The sequence below is a fragment of the Radiomyces spectabilis genome (genome assembly GCF_025331425.1).
Source record: "Radiomyces spectabilis strain NRRL 2753 chromosome Unknown BYT42scaffold_3, whole genome shotgun sequence".
In the NCBI taxonomy this organism is placed as follows: Eukaryota; Fungi; Mucoromycota; class Mucoromycetes; order Mucorales; family Radiomycetaceae; genus Radiomyces; species Radiomyces spectabilis.
Window position 1 is genome coordinate 2,365,254 of NW_026251928.1, and position 22,774 is coordinate 2,388,027.

At 43.1% G+C, this 22,774-nt stretch overlaps 7 protein-coding genes across 7 annotated transcripts; 3 read left to right on the forward strand and 4 right to left on the reverse strand.

The window, feature by feature from the left end:
• Positions 1-592: 592 nt before the first annotated feature.
• On the reverse strand, positions 593-1,962 carry BYT42DRAFT_561411 (homeobox KN domain-containing protein). Its single transcript, XM_051567366.1, has 2 exons — positions 1,811-1,962; positions 593-1,621 (listed from the first exon to the last, which is right to left on the reverse strand). Exons 1-2 carry the CDS (start codon positions 1,850-1,852, stop codon positions 815-817), a joined length of 849 nt encoding a protein of 282 aa, XP_051426650.1. The 5' UTR covers positions 1,853-1,962; the 3' UTR covers positions 593-814.
• Positions 1,963-4,718: 2,756 nt separating this feature from the next.
• On the forward strand, positions 4,719-8,770 carry BYT42DRAFT_248838 (uncharacterized protein). Its single transcript, XM_051562701.1, has 6 exons — positions 4,719-5,277; positions 5,423-5,506; positions 5,594-5,678; positions 5,740-5,873; positions 5,942-7,715; positions 7,785-8,770. Exons 1-6 carry the CDS (start codon positions 4,813-4,815, stop codon positions 8,567-8,569), a joined length of 3,327 nt encoding a protein of 1,108 aa, XP_051426651.1. The 5' UTR covers positions 4,719-4,812; the 3' UTR covers positions 8,570-8,770.
• A 174-nt stretch (positions 8,771-8,944) lies between these two features.
• BYT42DRAFT_592548 (uncharacterized protein) lies at positions 8,945-10,486 on the reverse strand (the record flags this gene model as incomplete). The annotated part of the gene is made up of 2 exons (XM_051570624.1): positions 8,945-10,329; positions 10,405-10,486. 2 exons carry the CDS (start codon positions 10,484-10,486, stop codon positions 8,945-8,947), a joined length of 1,467 nt encoding a protein of 488 aa, XP_051426652.1.
• Positions 10,487-12,725: 2,239 nt separating this feature from the next.
• On the forward strand, positions 12,726-14,256 carry BYT42DRAFT_491174 (stearoyl-CoA desaturase; the record flags this gene model as incomplete). The annotated part of the gene is made up of 4 exons (XM_051564054.1): positions 12,726-13,002; positions 13,072-13,204; positions 13,277-13,508; positions 13,582-14,256. The coding sequence occupies 4 exons, from the start codon at positions 12,726-12,728 to the stop codon at positions 14,254-14,256; spliced, it is 1,317 nt and encodes a 438-aa protein (XP_051426653.1).
• A 1,397-nt stretch (positions 14,257-15,653) lies between these two features.
• On the forward strand, positions 15,654-17,703 carry BYT42DRAFT_611843 (uncharacterized protein; the record flags this gene model as incomplete). Its single annotated transcript, XM_051571555.1, has 7 exons — positions 15,654-15,687; positions 15,751-15,918; positions 15,993-16,123; positions 16,219-16,729; positions 16,809-17,376; positions 17,447-17,517; positions 17,582-17,703. The coding sequence occupies 7 exons, from the start codon at positions 15,654-15,656 to the stop codon at positions 17,701-17,703; spliced, it is 1,605 nt and encodes a 534-aa protein (XP_051426654.1).
• On the reverse strand, positions 17,701-19,026 carry BYT42DRAFT_249027 (Pex19 protein). Its single transcript, XM_051562702.1, has 4 exons — positions 18,910-19,026; positions 18,441-18,829; positions 18,204-18,368; positions 17,701-18,144 (listed from the first exon to the last, which is right to left on the reverse strand). The coding sequence occupies exons 1-4, from the start codon at positions 18,971-18,973 to the stop codon at positions 17,857-17,859; spliced, it is 906 nt and encodes a 301-aa protein (XP_051426655.1). The 5' UTR covers positions 18,974-19,026; the 3' UTR covers positions 17,701-17,856.
• A 1,321-nt stretch (positions 19,027-20,347) lies between these two features.
• BYT42DRAFT_561447 (mitochondrial carrier domain-containing protein) lies at positions 20,348-21,821 on the reverse strand. The gene is made up of 7 exons (XM_051567367.1): positions 21,756-21,821; positions 21,619-21,696; positions 21,477-21,558; positions 20,995-21,394; positions 20,750-20,928; positions 20,625-20,678; positions 20,348-20,559 (listed from the first exon to the last, which is right to left on the reverse strand). Exons 1-7 carry the CDS (start codon positions 21,775-21,777, stop codon positions 20,487-20,489), a joined length of 888 nt encoding a protein of 295 aa, XP_051426656.1. The 5' UTR covers positions 21,778-21,821; the 3' UTR covers positions 20,348-20,486.
• Positions 21,822-22,774: the final 953 nt, after the last annotated feature.

A 22,774-nucleotide genomic window follows, 5' to 3' on the forward strand; every position in this document is an offset into this window, starting at 1 on the left:
TGCGATATTCGCGACCGGCGTTTTAGTATCACTTGATGCTGTCGTCTAATTTCTTCAATTTCGTCTTTGGGCTTCCATACATAAGTCTGAACATCTTTCACCTGTCGACGATTTGCGAACATGTATTTCTTGCGTCTTAATGATGCTCACCAATGCTTTGAGGCTATTTGCTTTTTGCCTTTTCCATATTATTTCTCTTTTCAGTGAACAGTGAAGTCTCAAGAGATATGAGTAATGTGGTTCGCAGTAGAGCTGAGGACAAGTGCTCGTGCGACATGGTTGTCAAGCTAGTGATGTATTCTGAGAGCGGTTGTCTGCCATAAACGGGGCGCGACCGATCCACATAGCACTACTGATCCCTGAAATTGATTTTGGGAACCTATTTTCAAATCGTAAGCTTATTGAGCCTTGGAGCTTAGGTCGAATGATAACATGATCGTAACAATCCCCGATGAATGGCTCATCTGGTATTATAGGTTGTAATTAATTGATCTTAGGTGATTTCTTCAAGATACCCAGTAATGCCAAATGACCAGGTTGTTCAAGCATGCGGCAGTAAAAGACCGGAAGCTAAATAAATGAAAATACCCGCTCATAATTCAACTAAAATGGCATAAGCCTAGCTGATTGCGCTTTGTATATTGTCTTTTTTTTTTTGGATGAAGATACATCTAAATGTGCTATTTTTCGCTCGAGGCTTTTAGGGGGGAAGGACCTATCAAGATTCTTTCGATGATCGACTGGATGCTTTTCTTACGAGATGAGTGCGTGGCTCTGCTGAAGCTGGTTTGTTTTTGCCTTGTTTCAAAACAACTTAGGCTTTGATATCCTTTGAGACACTTGGGAAGACTTTGTTACCTGATCGAAGACGGCCCTTGAGAGGTTTCCGCTTTGCCCCGTTACCATCTGGGATGTACAGAGCCGGCAAGAGGCGTCGTCGAGCATTAATGAACCAGTTGCTGATTTGATTCAAAGTTAAATTGGTTTTTGCTTGAAGGTTTAGCTTTTCCACTTCAGTAGGATAGGGGTGACGACTGTGCTGTACAAGCCACTGTTTCAATACAGCTGTAACAGGTTTAGGTAGGTTGCCCCGCCGTTTCCGATGGTTGTCTGTGCAAGTGACACCTGCATTCTTGTTTTCTTGCTGTATTTCGATTCGGATATCATTATCTACTGCATGCACCATCACACTACTACTGCTACTGGCGGATGTATGGGATAAAACATCGTCCACCTCTTTTGTCTGATGTCCGTAATAATTTGGACTGTATTCTGAAATCGACTGCATCTTGCTGACTTCAACTGAACGATGAAGTGGCGATGACAGCGTGTCACTGACATAAGGCGCTATGTGCTTGAACCGAGTGACGGTGGAGGAGGGCCGTGACAGGTAGACTGTTGCTGGTAGTTGACGTTCCTGTTGACGAGTGCTTTGAATAACCTCACACCACAACTTTCGATTCGATTCTAACATCCCATCGACCTTTTGTTTCTGATACTGAATTTGCCGATGATGAATTGTGCTTGTGGTTCGGTTACGCCGGTTTCCCACTGCTTCGCAGGATTGGTCCAAGTTCTGGTGATCATGAAACAGGATGATAGGTTGGAAGGTGCGGAGTTCCTAAAAGCGTGATCATTCATTTTCATGCTGTCAAGATTATTTCAGCCAAGTCATAGAAAAGAATCCAACAAAGCAAAAGATGAAAGAAGCAAGGTGAACATATACAGAAGAATTGGGCTTGCAGTGCGTATGATGAAAATTATCTAGCGCTATTCGACACATTTACATATTCTATCGAAAGACCAATACCTGTTTCTGAGAAAGCAGAGTACGAGGGTTGTGACAAAACATGAAGTGGTGTGTCAAATTATACGATGCATTCACTGCTAAACGAAGATTGAAATAAAAAGGAAGAAAAGAAGAAGCAGGAAAGCAGGTTTACTGACCTTTTTATACAACCGCAATCGCATGGTCCAAATAGATGGATCGGCAATGTCAACGTGTGTCACGTACGTAACTGTCAACCTTGCAGCGACTTGCTTTCATCTGTTTTATTCCTTGTCCTTGTATTTTACTTTACATCTTGGTAATGGCAGGCCAAGTGGTAGAAAATAAGGGGGCTTGCTTTTGTTTACATAATATTCAGCATTCCTTGCAACCTTGTGTCCTTGACAGAGGTCGGGTCACTTGGATCATACTTCAATGACTGGCCAGCTAATAAAGGAAACAACAGATGAAATGATAGTGCATTGGCATAAACAAAGTCCGAACTGTAATTTTACATCTAAATTTCTCAATTAATAGCGGCCGTGGTGAATTTTACTTCACCACCTTGAGGTTCCACGGGTGAACTGTGGCACTTTTTGACAACAAGTTTTGTTCAAGGTTTGGCTGGCATGATCTGTTATTGTTAGGCTGTTAATGCTTTGTGCGGTCATTTGAGGGCCCTAGATTGAAAATGCCAAAAGACATCCATTGCTGCGAAATAGAGGTCTACGTGTGAGTGATAGATGTCATGAAAACAAGCGACATTTATTTCCGTGTATTTTTATGACTGAGTGATCTTGATGCTTGGAACTTGGCAGTCTACTGTATTATTATGCTTTCAATTTCCCTACAGAACTTTGTGCATACATATCTGGCGAAGCTAAGAAACCGCTCGTTGTTTCCGACGAAATTCCTTTACTCATAATCAATGATATAAAATCTGAAACGTTTTTAGCCCACAACAGTGTATAGTATATGTTAATTCACTCCGGCAGTATGCATTTCTTAGACAAATGTGGTATGCAGAACGTTTATGATGATATTGCCAAAATTAATCCCAGGAAGTTGAGCCGGTTGGCATGACACCGTTTCAAGATAAAGATTTTATGACAACTTCTTACCACAACTTCTGCTGTATTATAAAGTTCGATCATGTAGTATGAGTCTTTGACAAGGAGGAAAAAGCAGACTGTAATGGTGTTCCATTGTGTTCCTCAACATTCGTTTTATTCAATGCCGGAGTTCGGAAATTGCTTACGCGGAATCACAAGCCAAGTATTCAATCGAGCTTCATGACTCGAGAAAAGATGCTATATATGCAGCCATGATGGGATACATTTACGACTTACACATACCTGACCTGCATTTATCGATTGTCACAACCGCTTACCGCTGATATCAATGGTCTCTACACACAATCGAAATCCCCCCCGTCATGTGAAATTTGAAAAATGCGCATGGCACTTGGCAGGTTCATTCTCACCAATGCCTGTTCATTGATTACAACAACGAAATATTACTATCAGCTTGGCTGCATATAATATGTCAAGAAAAAAGAAAGAAAGAAAGAGGGACAAAAGCTGTTGATCGATAATGCTCAAAATCAATGGAGGGATGAGTGAAGGGCCATAATGTAATAGGCTTCCGTCGGTGAAAACCGTGATAGAAAAGTTCATCAAATTACCATTACATTTACGGCGGGCATATCGGGCATCATTAGTATGACATAGAAAAGGTAAAAAATAGATCCTTTTTAAAGCAATACAAGCTGCTAGTTGAGTTATTTTTGCTTGCTGCAAAGAAGTTATTTATCCTAAAGCGATAGCTGTCCGTTAAGATGTCCGCACCAACCAGGTTGCATAAATTCATACACAATTTACTGAACTGTGATGCCGTTCTGCATATTATATGTCAACAATAGCCGTCAATGCTTTTATTTGATTCATGAGCAGGATCTTCGAAATGTGAGCTGCGTGGAAGTTTACTATTATCATAGAAATTACGCATTAACCCAATTACGCTGGAATAGAAAGCAGGTATGCTCACGGAAGCATTCAATCTGCGAATATATTTTATACCTGAAGAGCGAATCGGCAGGAGAGATTTTTCTGCGGCCATATGTGAACAGTATGACTAGTTGCGGTGATGCCCCGCTAATTTCGATACAGATATTTCTCAGTTTTTATGGGAAAAAAGCAAGCATCGAAAAATCTGAATTGAGGTTGCAGTGCTTGAGAACGGATCGCCTTTCGGTTGCATGAGCGAACTTTTTCGTCTAAAAATGCTTTAACATACTTGCAATTACAGGGATGAGCCTGGTTATCGCCATATCGAGTGTCTAGAGTGTCGGTGCATTTTCATGGTGTATGCAACCCTCTTTCAATCCATCGCTACCGGGATGAAAGCCAAGATATCTCTACGGTCCATTTGGACGATGCTTCAGATAAGCGTCCGAGGTCGATGTTTACCCATTCCAAGGTGGAGAAAGGAGATTGACAACAATCATTTATCAGTTTCATCGATTGAAAGATTGTGAGATTGTATAAATCACACAGCGACAGCCAAACAAACTGCTTAAAGGCAAAAGAAAATGCCAAATTAAATTATATGATAGTCCATCATAATGGGGCGATCTAATACAGTTTATTAGTGGTCGGCCCATTTTAGGTAAGCTTTGTGTAGCCTTCCCAAAACTTCAAAGGAAAGGCACCCATCCAAGGTTGCCCTTGTGTCCAGTAAGTGCCTTTTTTGAAATTGTGTCCTTTTGAACGCAACAAGAATTTCACTTCCATCATTTTGTGCCTTGCAAGGATGTGGAATTGCTTCTTTAATAGTCCATGTGTCAGAATCCACATATTTCGTGTTACGCTGCCATTAAAAATACCTCGTTCTTTGTAACCCACGCCATCTGAATGCTTGCTTCTTCCTCAGGGCGTTTACAAGCGTCCTTCTTCTTTGTTTTTATTTTTTTCTTTCTTTTCGCGGTAATCCCCTAGCAACGCCTCCTCCTGATTTCATCACGTTTTTCCTTTTTTAAAGTTGGCATGACTCTTTCGATTCACCCGCTAGCCCAGGAAGAACAACCGCCTATGTCTTTCTCTACTAATCCTCATCCATATATGACATCCTCCATTCCCTCATCTCCACATACGACTAATATTGAATCTCAATCACCAACTTCTCCTTCCTTTTATGCTGCTCAATCGCCCGAGTCTCCCCAGCCTCGACCAGCTTATCATCAGCAACGAGCTTATTCCGTTACCGCTATGCCGAGCGATTTACAAAAAACTGTACAACAATATCAGCAACGCAAGCTGGAAGAGCAGCATTTGCTACAACAGGAATCGGTCAAGCAGCCGTGGTGGCAGTACTACTACCAGCTATACCACTATCACTTACCGCCGGGACGAAAACCGACGGTGTTTGGTCCATATCTTTTGTTACACACATTAGGTGAAGGCGAATTCGGAAAAGTGAAGCTCGCCGTTCATATAGAAACCGGTCATGAGGTAAGGTTTATCGAACCAATCGAGATAGAAATGGATCTTCCAAATAAAACACCCAAAAATAATAAAAACAGAGATGGCAAAAAAAAAAAAAAATGGCATCGATCTGCAACCGGAAATGAAACTCAATTTTGATTTCTCGTTTTAGGTGGCGATCAAGTTGATGAAAAAGGATCATATCGATTCTTCGGTACGAATGACCAAAGTGGAGAAGGAAATCTCGGTCTTGAAGGTGCGTTGGGAAAGAGAGGAAAAAAAAAGCATTGCCTAGAGTGCTTTGTCAAGTTCGAGAGTACTCATTCCAAATATCACATGCCAGACGGTGTGCCATCCTTATATCGTCAAACTCTATGATGTGATTGAAACCGAGAAATATATTGGCATTATTTTGCAATGTGCCTCTGGTAAGTTTATTTGTTCAAAACATGAAGAACAAAGGCATCAAGACTAAAAGCAATGGATCAGGTGGCGAATTATTCGAATACATCTTGGCGCATAAATATCTGAAAGAGAAGGACGCCTGTCGGTTCTTTGCACAATTAATAAGCGGCGTTTATTATATGCATCAAAAGCATATAGTTCATCGAGATTTGAAATTGGTAAGTGAAGCATATATCATGAGTTGCCGCCAAATGATTATTAACTCGTGTTGCATTACCTCATCCAGGAAAACCTGCTATTGGACAGACACAGAAACATTATCATCACAGACTTTGGTTTCGCTAATCAGTTTTCCTCGGCCAAGGACGATCTTATGTCGACTTCCTGTGGATCACCATGTTATGCTGCTCCGGAATTAGTGATCAGCGAAGGATTATACGTAGGATCGGCCGTTGATATATGGTCATGTGGCGTGATCCTCTATGCCATGCTTTGTGGCTACTTACCCTTTGATGATGATCCTGCCAATCCAGAGAGTGTCAATATCAACTTGTTGTACAAATATATTCTCAATACACCGCTCACTTTTCCCGACCATATTAGCGACGAAGCGCGGGATTTGCTGAGCAGGATGTTAGTGCCTGACCCAATCAAGCGATGCTCGGTCCAAACCATCATGGACCACCCCTGGCTTCGCCCCCACCGTTCGCTATTCGCCAAATCGGTCCATGAACTCGAGATGGAAGCCATGCGTTCGTCCGATATACCTCTTCATACCATGCTGTCCAGACGACGTCAACAGCAATTGCAACATCAGCCATCTTTGTCGTCCAACCCACCTCACCATGCCAAAAAAGCAATATCCACCGGTACAGGAAATCAAGTATTATATACCCAGCCCGACGCCTCACAAAGCCGTACCATCAAAGAAGACCATTCATGCACAAAGGAAAATTCAGCCGATATCTCAGACGATACCGTGTCCGTCAAAGAAAACAACAAAGATCGACGAGAGCCGGACGGTAAAACGGTCGATGCAGTTCACGAAGATTCAATACAGAAAGAGGATCCCACTAATTTGCAGAGAGAGGATGAAGGCGTTGCTCATCCTGAAACTTCGCCGGGTAATGACCTGGAAAACATTGGAACGTCTGCCGATCCCGAGCAACCATCCAGTACAAAGACGACACAGGACGCCTCTAGTCCTAGCCCCAAACCCGCGTTCGCATCATCGCCATCTGATGTCCAAAATGTATCTTCTTCGAGTCCGGCGTCCGTCTCTGAAAACGTAGACAAAGACACAAATTCCCAGGAAACGGTGAAACGTAAATCAATAATAGATGCGCCGAAAGAAGATGTAATGGTCACCACTACCAGCGATACGGTTACACCTCAGCCCACGCCATCAGAGAGCAAACGCGGGCCATCCACAGATAGGATTCTGAATTTCCTTTCTGGTAGTATGAGCACGCCTCGACAAGTAGCATCGCGTAACGCAAAATCCGGTGCCGCAACTGCGCACAAAGAAGGCAAGGCATCCACCACCGATGCCTCTGCACCGACGTCAGGCTCTATTTTACAAGCCAAGTTTTTCTCGAGCATGCAGCGCCGTCGCGAACATGGATCGCCCAGCAACATTTCGCCTGCGGGCCATCAGAGTAGTATGAGTACCCACGTCGTGTCGCCGTTACCAACTAAAATACCCACATCAGCAAGATTTCCTCCGGTATCTGGACCTTCAGAAGGTATGCCCCATCCTGTACGTGGTACACGCAGAAAGGCATTGAGTTTGTTAGTCAATTCGGTGACGGATCACCTCGGCCAAGACGATAAACGTCACTCGATGCGAAAGCCGCCAACCAGTGCCGCCAGAAAATCGACCCACGAAAGCACCAGCGGCGTCAAGGTCATTGTTACCGAAACACCGCCATTGACTCCGAAAACGCCGGTGGAAATGATGCCATCTGTATCAGAACATACATTGACTTCCACAACCGATAAAGATAAGCATCGAAGCGCCGGTAAAAAGCTCATCGACTGGTTCAAGAAGAAACCAATGAGTGAGTAAATTGTATAATTCTGTCATTGGAAAAATGTTTTCCTGACTTTTTTCTTTTTTTTTTGCATAGGCACACGCGATCGATCGCTGAATCGAGCAACCCAAGGGGACTTTTTGAGTACGGATCATGTACCTGGGACATTGCATACGCCCCAGCGGGTCACTCCTTTAGGGAAACCGCTCGGATCTTATGCTGTGGATTTCAACGATTCTAAATTGCGAATGCATCGTGGTGCGGTAGATCAAGACGCCCTTACTTCGCGACCTCCCCAAGAGATATTTAATGAACTCAGACATATGCTGCAGACAATGGGCATTGATGTGAAGCGAAACGGCGAATACAGACTGAAATGTACGCGACGAGAACGGATGGCATCCGTGACCGACGAAAGCAAAAAGCGAAAATCGAGTTCTGACATGTCATTCCGCAACTTTTTACGGCGTACTAGCGCGGGTCCGGCGACGTTACCTGCTATTGACAACGCCAAGCAGCCTATGTATGGTGATCCGGTGGTGGATCCTGGAGACGAAGTGCGGTTTACAATTGAACTGTGCAAAATTAAGAACCTACCTGGACTCTATAGTGTCGACATTCGACGTCTGCACGGTAATGCCTGGGCTTACAAATTCCTATACCACGCTGTGCTCGATACCTTGAATTTAAGCGGCAAAGGCGGCTACATGTCCACCCATGTCCCACCACCGTCCAATAATGGCTTGAGCGCCAATATGCAGAATGGTCGCCAAGCCGACAAAGAATCACCCTCTTCCAGCAACCGCATCAGTGTCGTCAGTAGTGCTGGAAGCAGCAATTTACTAGAGGATGTGAAAGAGGAAGCTGCCGAGAATGCATAATCCATTTTAAAAAGCAATATCTTAATGTTGTTGAATCAGAGATTACACTATTATACAAACGTACAACTCTATAAAAACGCCATTGTACTTGACACCCATTCTCTTTCCCCGTGGAGAGCAAAAATCAAAAAGTCCCCAACAATAAATGAAAAGCGAGAACGGCATCCAATCATATGAAAAAAAATCACAGCAACAAAGAATGGAATAATTTGAGAAAATAGATTATTGAAGTACATTCACAGAAGTTTTCTTGTAAGCGTAATTGTTATCATACTTATGTAATGTTTAGCTAAGCTAAATCCAGAACGTTGCAATGATCGGTTTTAGCCCCATATGCTATTTTTAGGAGGCAAAGAAATAAAAAGCACGATGGCTTTACAACTCGTCACGGTAAGGTAAGTGGGTCTTGAAAGCTTCCAACATCTTTTCGATGTGGTTGATTTGATGTTCGATTTGAGTGGAAGATTGCACCTTGGCGCTGTGGAGATAGTCACGGATACCATTGAGAACACGGTCGACGTTGTGCTTGGCAAACGACTTCTTGTCGTTGAAGGACTTATGCAAGTAGTTGAAGATCCAGTCAATGTGAGCTTCGGTGTATCCGATCTTCTTGTAAGCCTGGCGTTCCTTATCGCGCCAGCTGTGAGCAAAGGAAGACTTCCAGTCGTTGGTGGCTTGAGCGGCATGAGACATGGCGGAAGTAATGGAAGCACCGGCGACATCAGTAGCGGAAGCAAAGTCACTGGAAGCGGCCGATTTCACGGATTCGATAGAGCTGGAATAGGCGGCTGAGCTGCTGGAAGCATCCCAGTCAGCGGTAATGGAGGAAGCAGCCGATTTGATGGTAGCGAAAGCACCGTGCTCAGTAGGATCGGTAATACCGCCAGGCCACAATTGACGCAGGCTGTTTTCAACACCCTTCATAATTTCGTTCATTTTTTGCTGAGTAAGCTGGCCAGATTCCTTGAGCTTGTCCATGAAGATAGCCAACATCTGCTGAGATTGATCGTAGGTGTAACCGGCGTATTCCATGGCGAAGATCTTGTAGGCATTGATATCGGGGCCGATCGAGGTGGCCACGGACTTGGCTTGTTCTTCGGTCAATTTGGCCTTGTGTTCGAGCTTGGATTGGATCTGCTTCCACCATGCAGGGTTACCGACCTTGGACACATCGGAGATGGAGGTCACACCTTCACGAACGGTGTCGAGAACGCTCTGAACTTGTTCTTTTGTCAAATCTTTGTTTTTCTCGAGACGGTTTGCGATGCTGTTCAACCAGGTGTGGTAGGCGTCATCCTGGCCGCTAAAGGTCGGCTGCTTGCCCAAGAACTTCTGGTACCAGGTCTGAGATTCGAAGGAGGATTCCAAATCATTGGCGATCTCCTTCCATTGGGCTTCGGAAACATACTTTTGCTTGACAACACGATGATGGAGCTTATCTAAAGACTGCTTCACACGCTCTTTGGTAAGTTCGTTGTGTAACTCGAGTTGACGCAAGTCGTGTTGGAGCGCGTCCATCAAGCCTTGAAGATTGTTGTCGGCGAGGTTATACTGCTTTTGGAGCTTGATTTTGAGACCATCCAGCAAACGATCAATCTTGTCACCAAAGATCTGCGCATTGTAAGCAGCAGCATCACGGTATTGCTTTACAGTATCGAGTAAAGACGTGTCATCCGAGGATTTATCGTAAGCGATATTGTATTTGTCCAGATAAGCGGCAGCTTGGTCTTTGGTCCAGTTGGTGATATCCTCCACGGCGCCTGCACACAAAAGGAATGTTACGATCATTCTTATGTCACGGACCTATTTCATTGATTATTGGATTTTTCTCTTACCTCTTGCGACGGCACCTTGCAAAAAGACGGCGACACAAAGAACGGCGGAGGGAAGTAAAAGAATCTGCTTCTTCAATAGCATGGTCTGTGTGTGTGTGAAGGGAGTGGAAGAAACGAAAACAGGGTTTCAAGAAATGGCAATCAGCACTGCGATTTATGTAGGATTTTCCTGGGGTTTTTCGGTAACGCGTATGCCATCATCATGTTCACACTTTTAGGTAGGCTGCATCAGTCTGAAGTCATAATGATGCATGTGGTGGTAGTTGATTGCAGCGGAGAATGAATTCAAGCCCGAAATAAGTGTGCGGACTTGGCATTGAGGATTTCTCTCTTGATCTGTGCGTGTCATCAAACCGATGTCTCAAAGGGAAAAAAAATGTCGCCTTTTTTGGCCGGACTACGCATGACTTCTAAAGTATACTATGACAGCGCTCGACAAATAACATCATGCTCGTACCTATTGGCTCTCGCTCTTTACGGTACGAAAAAAAAAAGTCCTCCTCTCTTTCTTTTGCTGTTGGCTCTACTTTGGCAGCTCCCTCTGTTATTTTGGTGCTTTACTCCGCTGGTTTGTGGGCTGCACACTTGCCACTGAATTAAATAACCATCGCATGCCTTATTCATCGTGTGCGCGTCTCTAATGATCATTTTCAGGTCTCCATATACTTAATCGTTGGTAGGCATATGAGCTATCGTGGAAATCTTAATGACTCCGGCCCGGTAATGCTGCAGACGTTAGTAGTTCTGAGAAGATTTACACGTAATGTATATCGCTGCAACAGTGCCACCACAATCCAGTCCATTGACGTCTAAGCCGGTAAAAAGCGTACACTATTGTTGATAACCGCAATTCAATTACTTACAGGTGATGATGTGTACGGGTTTCCAAACTATCCGGTTAGATCTGGCGGTCGCTGAAACAAATGGCAAAGTCTTGCTCAAATTGAACAAGCTAAGAAAAAATTACGCTAGCTAAACTTCAAAGGAAGGAAATTCACGGAAACGCGCTCGAGAAAAGTAAAAGAGATGAAAAGTCAACAACTCGATCTTTGGGTCAAATATGTTGAGATGAGATTATCGCCGATGCCTACAAGATGTTGATGTCTACCAAGAAGATATTCCCTACTTCTAGTTCTCAGTACAAGTCACATTAAGAATAGCTGTGGAACCGCGAAAATTTTGCAGCGGATTGACACCTGAACATTCTGGAATTTCAAACCTCGGCCTGGTTGTCAGTAGAGTGACTTGGTAGAATCCTTCTAGACAAGTCCTCATTTAAAAAAAGGAATAACTAATTCCAATATGATGGTACCCTTGCGCTATACTTTTGATAGTTTAGTTCAAGCTTCTGTGTTTACCAGAAGTATCAACGTTTGATGAATAAGACTATCCCAGAAGAGCATAAAAAACGAGTCGCCTTTTTGGTGATGGATGGTCTTCTTTTGTCCAAAAATAGCAAGGTGTAACCTTGAGTGTTTGTGTGCATTAATGTCCACTGTTCCACTGGGCAAAAGGCATTCACGGTAGAAATGATTTCATTGCAATTTATCCGTGCGCAGAGATGTGTCAGCAATCGGTAATAAAAAAAACCAGCAATGGCCCCGATACCATAAAGAGGTCTGGGGTTTATTTTTCAATTTTCCATCTGATATATAAGTTTTCCCAACAATCTTCATTGAGAATTCACTTTGAAAAAAAATCAGAAACAACTTTTGTCACTGGATTCCAAAAAACGTGCAAAGACCCCAATCGTTGAGAAGTTGGGCAACGGCTTGGCGGATCGAAAAAAAAAATTCATCAAAGTGATCTGCGCGGAGCTTTTGCAGCAGTGAAATCTGACTTTTTTTTTTTCCTTTTTATCATCCAATTTTCGAAATTTTGATCACACCATTTCCATTTAGAAAGAAAAAAATCTTTTGAAACATTATCCCAACAATAAAATGAAAGTATCCACATTTACACTACATTATCATTGAAATTACGTGAAAAAGATAGGCAATGACTATTAGAAAATATATCAATAGTTAATACACGGCGTATTGTAGCCAGCAAAGAAAAAGGGATAGAATGGTATCTTGGTAATTGCCTTGTGAAAAAAATAAAGACCAGTAGGACATGGTTCACCGATATCAAACGAGACATACGTTCTTCTTCATATTATTGGCTCGGTGATGCACCGCGAACCCCAACCGGTTCCCCCCACTATCCCAACAATTGTTCATGGGATCTCGACATTCATTTAAAAAGGGCATGGCATTCCCTCCGCTGAATGAATCAACTGTTTCTTTCACTTTCATTGACAGTGAAGTAAAAAACAAAAAATGTCTACCACTACTACGACAGAGGCAGAAATTGTGTATGCCTATACGCGATCGGAATCGCGAAAGGAGCCTGTCCTGACAACTAACATGCCTCCCCTGTTTGACGAGCCGACCACTTTGACCAATTTTCATAAGCACGTCAACTGGCCACAAAGCATCTTGTTGCTCAGTACTCCTCTCATTGGTCTCTATGGAGCCTTCACCACCGAATTGAAGACCAAGACTTTGATTTTTTCCATCATTTATTATTTCGTTACTGGCCTCGGTATTACAGCAGGTACAGTAGGCTGAAATGAACACTCACATTGAAAGATGAAAAGGCGTGTTTATAATTTCGTATTTTTAGGCTATCATCGTCTGTGGGCTCACCGCTCATATCAAGCTACACTTCCTGTGAAATGGCTTTTGTGCCTTGCAGGTAGTGGTGCCTTTCAAGGCTCGATTCGATGGTGGTCTCGCGGCCATCGAGCTCATCACCGGTAAGCTTTCCTGCCCTTTTTCTGTTGGTATCATAATGTGTTGACAAAAACTAACTCAATTGTAACGTTTAGATGGACAGACTCTGATAAGGACCCCTATGCCGCTCCCCGTGGCTTTTTCTTTTCCCACTTTGGCTGGATGCTTGTGAATCGTCCCAACACTCGCATTGGTTATGCTGATGTCGCTGATCTTAAGGCTGATCCCATTATCAAATTCCAACACAAGTACTACTTGTTCTTTGCCTTTGGTATGGCTTTCCTGTTCCCCACCTTGGTAGCCGGTTTGTTGTGGGATGACTTCAGAGTAAGTGTTCTTTTATTGCTTCAATGATCCTCTGGCCTGCAATAACTAATCATTTGAATTTTTACCATTACAGGGAGGATTTTTTTACGGTGGTGTTATTCGTCTTGTTGCCATCCATCATGCTACATTTTGTGTCAACTCACTTGCTCATTTCTTGGGTGAACAAACATTTGATGATTTCCATACGCCCCGTGACCATTGGATTACTGCTTTGGTGACATGCGGTGAAGGTTACCACAACTTCCATCACGAATTCCCCCAGGATTACCGTAACGCTATCAAGTTCTATCAATACGATCCTACCAAATGGCTTATCAAGGGATTGTCGCTCTTCGGTTTGACATACGATCTCAAGAAATTCCCCAGCAACGAAATCAAGAAGGGCCAGATCCAAATGGCTGAAAAGAAGTTATTGGCTGAGAAGCGTCAATTAACCTATGGTACCCCGTTGAAGGATCTTCCGATCTACACTTGGGAAGAATTCCAAACATTGGTCAACAAACACAACAAGCAATGGATTCTTATTGAAGGTATCTTGTACGATGTGGAGCACCTTGATCATCCTGGAGGTGACAAGTATATTACCGCTGGTATTGGCAAAGACGTGACTACGTCTTTCAACGGAGGTGTCTACAACCATTCCAATGGCGCACGCAATCTTTTGACAAGCATGCGTGTCGGTGTCTTGAAGAATGGTATGGAGCTGATGGTCGAAGACCCTGTCACCGAAAACAAGAAATCCCGATAAATTCATTCACTTCCAAATTTTGCTTTTTTTTGTACCATTTTGTAATATATTTAACTCATGAATAAACCTGACATATCTATCATTTTAAGAAAAATTCAACTTCATCTTGAATAAACAAGCTTTCAGGACAGTTTTAGTTGCATTATCAGGGGGACTATCATAGTTACTGAGATCGTGAATTATTTTGAAATCAGCACCGACAGTGGCTTCTAAACTACAGTAGGAAGATCAGAATATAAAGTTGGGGATAAAGAATTTTTTTTTTTTTTTTTCATGACACATGGTTGTGGTAATCTCGGTTGTTGACTTTTGTGAAACCTGTTCTGTTTCGTGCCATATGAATCTTCAGCTTCAAAATTCCCCTTTGTTGAGAAAGGAGCCACGGCTTCTACTTTTCTTCGATCAATATCACTTTATACAAATGTGTCCGAATTCAAAGTCATTTGTCTACAAAGAATCTTTTCAGAGCAGCAAATGTTACGGTCGATGACATAAAGTTTGGACCGTTAGTCCCTTGCAAAAAAGAGAATGTTCCGTTCAACCACATCAGGAAGAATGCCTAGGTTGATACCCATCCCCGTAAACAAAAACGTGCATGCACCATTTAACTTGCGTAAACATTGACATAAATAGGCGTATTAAGAAAGAACTGACAAGGAAATGCTTTGATTGATACCTTTCAGACTGACGATGGTTTAAAAAAATTTGCGTTGGTTTTGCCCGCCATCTGATATCCGCTCATGTCTGAAACCGACTATTATCTTGATACAGCTGCATCGGGAAATCCCTCCCCCACTTGAATATGAAGTCCCAATTTTTTTTTTTTTTTGCCACTTCCCTTATTTGTATATACGGTGACCTCCCGTATTGTGAAAATGCGGCATGAAACCAAGTCGTTCTCATCGGATGCAGTAGACACCGTGCGCTTGTTTCATGAACAAGTTACTGTGCGCCTAAAGTGCCAGTTGTCATCTGACGGGAAGTATGATGACATTGTTATGAACATCCGTGATAATGTTCTCTTCTCGGCGATACAATCCTGAATTCCCTCCCTATTTTCGGTCAAGCACCGACGTTTTGCGCAGAAGATTAATCATCCAGAAATGTGATTGGCTGGCTGGAGGAATTGTCTGACCATCATCAGCTGAAATCACGGTCTTGATCGGGCAACGGATTTCCTTTTTAGGAACAGAATCATAAGCCACGTTGGTTGTTATCATATGGGCATTCGCCCCTGGGCAATTCATGTTTTGTCAAAAGGTTCATCGGTCTTGGATCCCCGCCTATCTCTATTTGCTACCCCGCTCGTTCCCGTCCTTTTTCCCTTTTTTTTCTGCTCTCGCGTTTTTCCCGTTCTTCATATCTCTTTTGTTTCCAATCAAACTTCTTCTCCCCTTATGCAAGCTGCATCTCGAATCAGTCCATTACGAGGTACAGTCTGTCGCGGACAAAGGGAAACTAAAAAATGATGACGATGTAACAATGCCTCTTTAGTTTGGACCAGCCGTGCTGTTGTCCGTTCTTCCGCGATCGCCGCCAGTCAACAACAGAGACGTTTGGCGAGCACGGTGGCAGCTGCCCCTAAAAAATATTCCAAATGGAGAATGGTGAAGACCGGCTTGAAAGTCGGAACAGTGGGTGCTATTGCGTATGGAAGTTATGGTAAGTGTTTCATTCCTTGGGGAAAAAAAAAGGTCAGGAAATCCGGTTTGCTAATGTCAAATGGCAAACATTAGCCATGTGGGAGCACCGTCATCCCACGACTCAGGACGAGATCGATCCTGCCAAGAAGACAATTGTTGTTCTCGGTAGCGGTTGGGCATCGACATCATTTTTAAAGGCTATTGATACCGATCAGTATAATGTGGTAGGTATAACGTGCCATGCAGATGGTGTTTGTGTAATGGTGGAGACATGCATATGATGAAATTAATTTTTTTTCGTGCGGTGCCTTTTTTTTAGGTTGTCGTATCACCGAGAAATTATTTCTTATTCACTCCTTTGTTGCCAAGCTGCACTGTCGGTACGGTTGACGTGCGTTCCATTGTCGAACCTGTGCGATTCATCACTCGTCACAAGTCTCGCGTTGTCAAGGTGTATGAGGCTGAGTGTACCGAAATCGATCCCGAGAAGAAGGAAATCACCATCATTGATAACTCCGAAGTCAAGGGATCGCAAGAGATCAGCACCTTGCCCTACGATTACTTGGTGATTGGTGTGGGTGCCACTAACCAGACTTTTGGTATCAAGGGTGTGGAGCAATACGGTTGTTTCCTCAAGGAAGTGTGGGATGCGCAAAGAATCCGAACCAAGTTGATGGACTGTATTGAAACGGCTGCTTTCCCTGGCCAATCCTCCGAGGAAATTGACCGCTTGTTGCATATGGTCGTCGTCGGTGGTGGGCCTACCGGTATCGAATATGCTGCTGAATTGCATGATTTCTTGATGGATGATCTTACAGCCTGGTATCCTGGTGAGATAATATAACATGGCGATTTTTCTTAAAAGTTGACGTTTGGCTGACGATGAAATTTGTTGTTGTCTTCTGCTAGAATTGGCTGGTAAGGTCAAGATTACATTGGTGGAAGCTTTGCCGAATGTATTGCCGGCGTTCTCCAAGCAGTTGATCGATTACACCGAATCCACTTTCAAGGAACAAAACATCACGATTCACACCAAGACCATGGTCAAGGAAGTTCGTGAAAAGGAAATCGTTGTTCAACGCCCTGACGGTGTTGCAGATACCATTCCCTATGGTTTGTTAGTGTGGGCCACGGGTAACACTTCTCGACCTCTGATTCGCAATCTGATGGAGAAGTTCCCCGAGACTCAGACCATTCGCCGAGGATTGACTGTGGACGACTGGTTGCGTCTCAAGGGCAGTGAGGATATCTTTGCCGTGGGTGATGCTACTGCCACCAAATACGCCCCTACCGCTCAGGTCGCTGCCCAGCAGGGCAAATATTTGGCACGCGTTTTCCAACTGTTGGCCGCACGAGAAAATTTGGAATCGGAGATTGAGCAAGCAACGACTTTGGATGAGAAGCAGAAGAAGGAGCGCAAATTGCAAAAGGTGAAAGACATCAAGCCCTTCCATTACTCTCATCAAGGATCCCTGTGGTACGTATCATCGATTTAAGACCTTTGCATGCCTAAATGTAGAAAATTATAACACTCCTTTTTTCCACAGTTACATCGGCTCCGACAAAGCCATTGCTGATTTGCCTTTTGGTCAAGGCAACTTGGCCTCCGGTGGTGTTGGTACGTATTAATTACGGCTCGCAATGACAAACAGCATGATATTGATACAATCTCGTTCTTTTAGCCACTTACGCTTTCTGGCGTTCCGCTTATGTTTCCAACTTGTTCTCGGGACGTAACCGCGCACTTGTCATCACAGATTGGTTGAAGAAGACGGCTTTGGGTCGTGACATTTCGAGAGAATAGACATTCGCATTTTTCTATAGATTCAACAACTTATTTTACATCCCATCTTTTTTTTTCCCTTCTTTCGCGTGCATTAAAGAAAAAAAAATAACCCCTTTTCATTAGATATACTGTAGGTATTCGATTTTATTTTCTTTTTTTTAACTCTTTATATTACATCATGTTGCAGTTCTCAAGATCTTTCGGATCGGGCATGCCTTCACCGTTTCCCAACCCCATGCCGGGTGCCATTTGCTCTAATAAGGACGCTGGTGGTTGACCAAGGTCTTGCATTTTTGTCATTAGTTCCATAATTCCTTTTGCTTGGTCTTCATTCTTCTCATCAAATTTTGGGTCTTCGTATCTGGCCACGATCTGCTTGCAAACGTCCAGTTGTTTCAAATAATCCTCATACTCAGCTTGGGTAATCTTGTCTTTGTTCTCTGCCAACCATTCAGGGTACTAAGCGAGCCCATATTAGAAAAATGCATGTGAAATTAATGCTTGAACTTCATTCCTACCTTTTGTGCCATTTCTTTCATCGGCTCATACAGCATTTCCTTGGACATCAATTGTGACATCATACCCTCCAGTACGTTTTCGAACTCGCCACCATCTGTGAGCGACTCCATTTGCTTCATCAATTCGGCCATAAATGCGTCCTCATTTTCTTCAGCCATGGATGACTGATATTGGTGATTGTGAGATCATGGTTCCCTCTTGTCGATCTTGAAATGAAAATAGAAGAACCAACTTACATCCACTTGTTTGGAACTGTCTTTGAGTTTATCCATCGTCTGGGCAATTGTATCCTGGAAGGATTTTGCGGATGGTTTGGAGCCCGTTGTGTCATTTATATCTCTAGCGGTTTGACTCGAAGATTCCGCATCAGTTGCTGCCCCTGTCAGATTCTCTGCATCCAACGACTTCCACACTTTCTCGAAAGCCTCCATCATGTTCTCATCTTGACCAAACTGGCCCATGAGCTCTTCCATGCCTGCTGCCAACTGCTTTGAGAATTCTTCGCTATCGAGCATATCGTCCAATCCTTCCTCGGGTACATCAGCTACAGTTGTTTTATGTTGATTCACAGGCGGTGCTGCTGGTTTTTCAGCGGTGGAGAGATCGTTGAGGTCATCCAGGACATCTTTAAATATTCCAGGGGAGAATATCGAGTCAATCCATATTCTAGTGCGATAGCATACGGAACCAACGAATAATACATACCGTCCAACAAGTCATCGATATCTGAATCGTCCTCACGCTGTTGTTTAGTGGGTTCAGTGGGCATTTGGGGAAGAAAAAGGGTGACGGAGTATGAAAATTGGAAAGGATGGGTCAGCATCAAACAAATTTGCCCAATGTTCGTGACACCAGTCGTTCCCATGTGAAATAGAAAACGAAAACAGCACGACCGAATCCCATCGCTCTACAAAGCCCATTGTTTGTGCACGCATTTGTTAATCTGTAAAAATCTTGCTTTATCCAACACGTACGTTGGTAATTTATCGATGCTTTTTACTCGCGCAATTGGACTTGCTGTAGAAAGGGCAATTATACGCTGCCAGCAAATGAGTTGAAAAAATTATGACCGTTTATTGTTCAAGCCTATCTTCTTCAGTGGCACAGTTGAAGGATGACAGTAGCAGGTATCAGATAGAATAATAATACCACAGCTTTTTGGCTGATTGGCCCAGTTAATGTAAATCAAGTGCTATCTCAGAATACCAGAAGAAGTCTTTGATATTGAACTGATTTGTTTGAACTTGGACAGAGACCCGCCATTTTATTCACAGCGACCATGTTATCTCCTCTCTATGTGATGACATTCATCATAACATCACAGAGCAGTCAAAGTTTTTGCTATTGACAATCCGTTGTTAATTGATGGAAAAGCTTGTGGTATATGATGTTTTGCTTTTCAAGAAAAAAAAAAAAAAAGACAAACAGAGACAAATAGACTCATCGAGCTGTCATCCATCTTCCGACTGATTTTTCGCGGGGCAAATTCAATCCCCGCCCTATCACGCGCTCATGAATGCCATTTCAGGCATGTATCCTCAGATGGCTGTCGTATGATTTCTGATTATCGCAGTGTTCCTAAAGTAGTAATACGAAGAGCATGTTCTTGAAAACAACAATGGGCAAGAGCTTATTTTTTTTATTGTATGACGAAGATCATGTGTTACGGCGGGAATGGTTATCTGGACTGGCCTACCCCTGATGGGTTTTTCCGGTTTTCAAGGGAAAAATCGGACCTCTTTATCATTCCAGTTTTGGACGAACTGAGCATTACCAGCTCTTAATTTATAACAAAAATATAGGACGCATGATAGAGTTTATCTTTTAGTTGTACAGCCTGTCTATTTTCAAGCTTCCCTTATCTCCTACCTGTATTGAACAAAAACCAACCACATCTTTATTCACACAACTGTCATTATCCATAATTAAAACAGCGACATTTCTGATCTTGACCATCTTTCGCACCAACACCTAAACCACGTATTGATACCGAATTCTCCTCCATCATCAAAGAGCCGTTCAGAAGTACATCGTAGAATCAAATGCAAATACAATGCGGCTTTTCCTCGAGTATTACGATCTGGCGTTGTTAAACTGTAAAGTCTACGACATCGCTCGCGTAAAAAACAACATAACCCAGGAATTAGTCTATCGGAGTGTAGATTTATTGCTGTTGTGTTTGTTTGACATGGGAACTGCGTTGCGCGTTGCAGCAGCAGCAATGACCAGCTCGATATTCATTTGAATGAAAAGAAAAAAATTAATAATCTATGTATGAATGCTTATTCTTCTTTGAGGACGTTGCGGCGAATGAAGCTCGACAGAGTTTCAAAGACCACCAACAGAATACCGCCACTATTGCGAAACACGATCAGAAAATTATTACTGGGGATTCCCCATAATGTCAATAAATAACTTACCCAGGGCCAAGACGAAGAACTTTAGGTAAGAAGCCTCGGTACAAGCTTGCAACACTAATAGGACAAAGTTGACGCATGTAAGTCTAATAAATCGTTTTTGCCAGAATTGCATTCCCCGAACTTACCCTTCTTCCTTTGCGATGGTGACAATGGCGGGAATAGTCCAGTTGTATTTCTTGGGACCAACACCCATGTAGCCTTGAATACGGGTCTTCACGACATCGTATGGGGTGTTAATAGCGGTACCGGCAATGCCACCAACGGTACCAGCAACAAAGTTCAAACCAAGCTGTTCGTTCTTGGTCTACCAATGTTTTTTCCTTCCTGTTAATCAAACCGAATCCTTCATTCCCTGTTAATGTCAACGTACCTGCGCCTTGGGAAGCAAGCCCTTGACAGTAAAGATCACACCAAAGTAGCCACCGTTCCAGGTAGCGTGACGCCAAACTGTAGCCTCCAGACCAGTGTACAAGGCCAAAGGACCCTCCTGCTTCATGATCTTGACCAAAGCATCGTTGGCGCTAGAATACTTCAACTTGTTGGCCTTGTCTTGCATGCGGATTTTGACAAGTTCAAAAGGCACAATGAGGAAAGCTTCGGTAATACCTGCACTGATACCGGTACAGATAGCCAAAGACTGAGTCACTTTATCAAGACCAAGCAAGTTCTTGTACAAAGCCGTATATTGCTCGTTGGCAGCAAATTTGGTAGCACGCTTAGGAGCCTCAACGAGAATGGGAGCGGCAATACCACGGTAAAGAGCTCCAACACTATTTTTCAATTGAACACAAGATTTTTTTCGTGTTAATGAAAGCTTGAAAATTACCATAAACCACCCGTTCTCAAGCTTACCCTTCGGTTTTGATAATGTTCTTGAAGGTTTCAACAACGCCAACCTTGGCACCGGTGCTCAATTGAGATCGTGTCTTAACGACTAGGGTTTGGAATGTCAGACTCAGGTTCGTGACACTGCCTCAATGCCGCCAATACTTACCGTCCAAGGGGTACATCGCAAGAATCTCGGAGACGCCAGCAACGGCGCCACACAAGAACTGATATCCAAAAGGCAAAGCTAAGAAAAGGTTAATACATAAGTCTATTGATGTGGGATATGGAAAAAAATTCACTCACGCTTAGGAGCAGCTTCCGACATGGTTAAGAAAAAGAGAGCTAAATTTTCTGTCTGGGGAAACGGAGAGCCCAATGAAAGATTTCCGGCTGACTGTCAATTTGTGGAGAACTTTATGACTCGTTTGCAACTCAGCGACCGATCTAAAGAGTGTGGGACCGGAAGAATCCTTTGGAGAAACACATGAGCTGCTCCGTGCAAGTCTTTTACCACCGTACTCTATGCACAATGGCATGCATGATCTGCTGCTCAAGGAAATCCTAATCACAATACTTTGAATTGGTCAAGTTTTTGATTCGGGCGTCGTTTGAATTTCCATCTTTTGTGATAGCCGGATGTTTACTCAAAATAGATGTTATCAAGATCCTGAACGGTGGTACCGAATTGACGATCGTAAATTGATTTGCAGAACTATGATTGTGATAAGCGAGGCTCACCATTCGGGAAGGTGATTTCTTATTCTGGTTTTATTCCTGAAACGGTTTCGGCAAAGATGCGGCCCCCAGCTTTGGAATTCTCTCCTTCTTTGGCAAGTCCAAGCTCACATTGATACATTCGACTCTGTGAAATACTTAACTTTGCGATTGCAGTGGGGATATCATGTCATCAATACTCAGGAACGTATTGGCATTATTATTGATGGCCATTTATGGATAGTCAATGCATGAACCGGCATATTCAAATCTCTGTAATAAAGGTCCTCTTGAAACAATCTTAAACCCTATCAAGTTGTTATCATAGTCTCTATTGACTAATAGAGCAAGTGAACAGCCAATCTAGTTTGCCAGACGTCTTGGAAGCCATGATCATCTAAGCTTCATCTTTAACTCGTATCAATGCAACGATAGAAGAAGTCACTGTTATCCAAAGACAAGAGGAACTGTTGTCAAACCAAATTTCACTCTTTATATTGCATGATTTTCCTACAAATACAGGTGTTAACTGAGCTGATAAAAGACAACGGGTAGTAATTACCATATTCGCTCGTTACATTCATCGAATCACCTGATATTAGAGAAAA

Excerpts from the sequence above, each read along its gene's own strand:
- BYT42DRAFT_561447 (XM_051567367.1), bottom strand. The coding sequence starts at position 21,777 with ATGTCGGAAGCTGCTCCTAAGC. Across the intron at positions 21,395-21,476 it reads AACATTATCAAAACCGAAGG|TGTTGGAGCTCTTTACCGTG; the intron begins GTAAGCTTGAGA and ends ATTGAAAAATAG. Across the intron at positions 20,929-20,994 it reads GCTTGCTTCCCAAGGCGCAG|ACCAAGAACGAACAGCTTGG; the intron begins GTACGTTGACAT and ends AAACATTGGTAG.
- BYT42DRAFT_248838 (XM_051562701.1), top strand. The coding sequence starts at position 4,813 with ATGACTCTTTCGATTCACCCGCTAGCCCAGGAAGAACAACCGCCTATG. Across the intron at positions 5,278-5,422 it reads ATATAGAAACCGGTCATGAG|GTGGCGATCAAGTTGATGAA; the intron begins GTAAGGTTTATC and ends TTCTCGTTTTAG. Across the intron at positions 5,679-5,739 it reads TATTTTGCAATGTGCCTCTG|GTGGCGAATTATTCGAATAC; the intron begins GTAAGTTTATTT and ends GCAATGGATCAG.
- BYT42DRAFT_249027 (XM_051562702.1), bottom strand. The coding sequence starts at position 18,973 with ATGCCCACTGAACCCACTAAACAACAGCGTGAGGACGATTCAGATATC. Across the intron at positions 18,369-18,440 it reads ACAGTTCCAAACAAGTGGAT|TCATCCATGGCTGAAGAAAA; the intron begins GTAAGTTGGTTC and ends CACCAATATCAG. Across the intron at positions 18,145-18,203 it reads TGAAAGAAATGGCACAAAAG|TACCCTGAATGGTTGGCAGA; the intron begins GTAGGAATGAAG and ends GGGCTCGCTTAG.
- BYT42DRAFT_561411 (XM_051567366.1), bottom strand. The coding sequence starts at position 1,852 with ATGTTTTGTCACAACCCTCGTACTCTGCTTTCTCAGAAACAG. Across the intron at positions 1,622-1,810 it reads CTCTGCTTTCTCAGAAACAG|GAACTCCGCACCTTCCAACC; the intron begins GTATTGGTCTTT and ends TCACGCTTTTAG.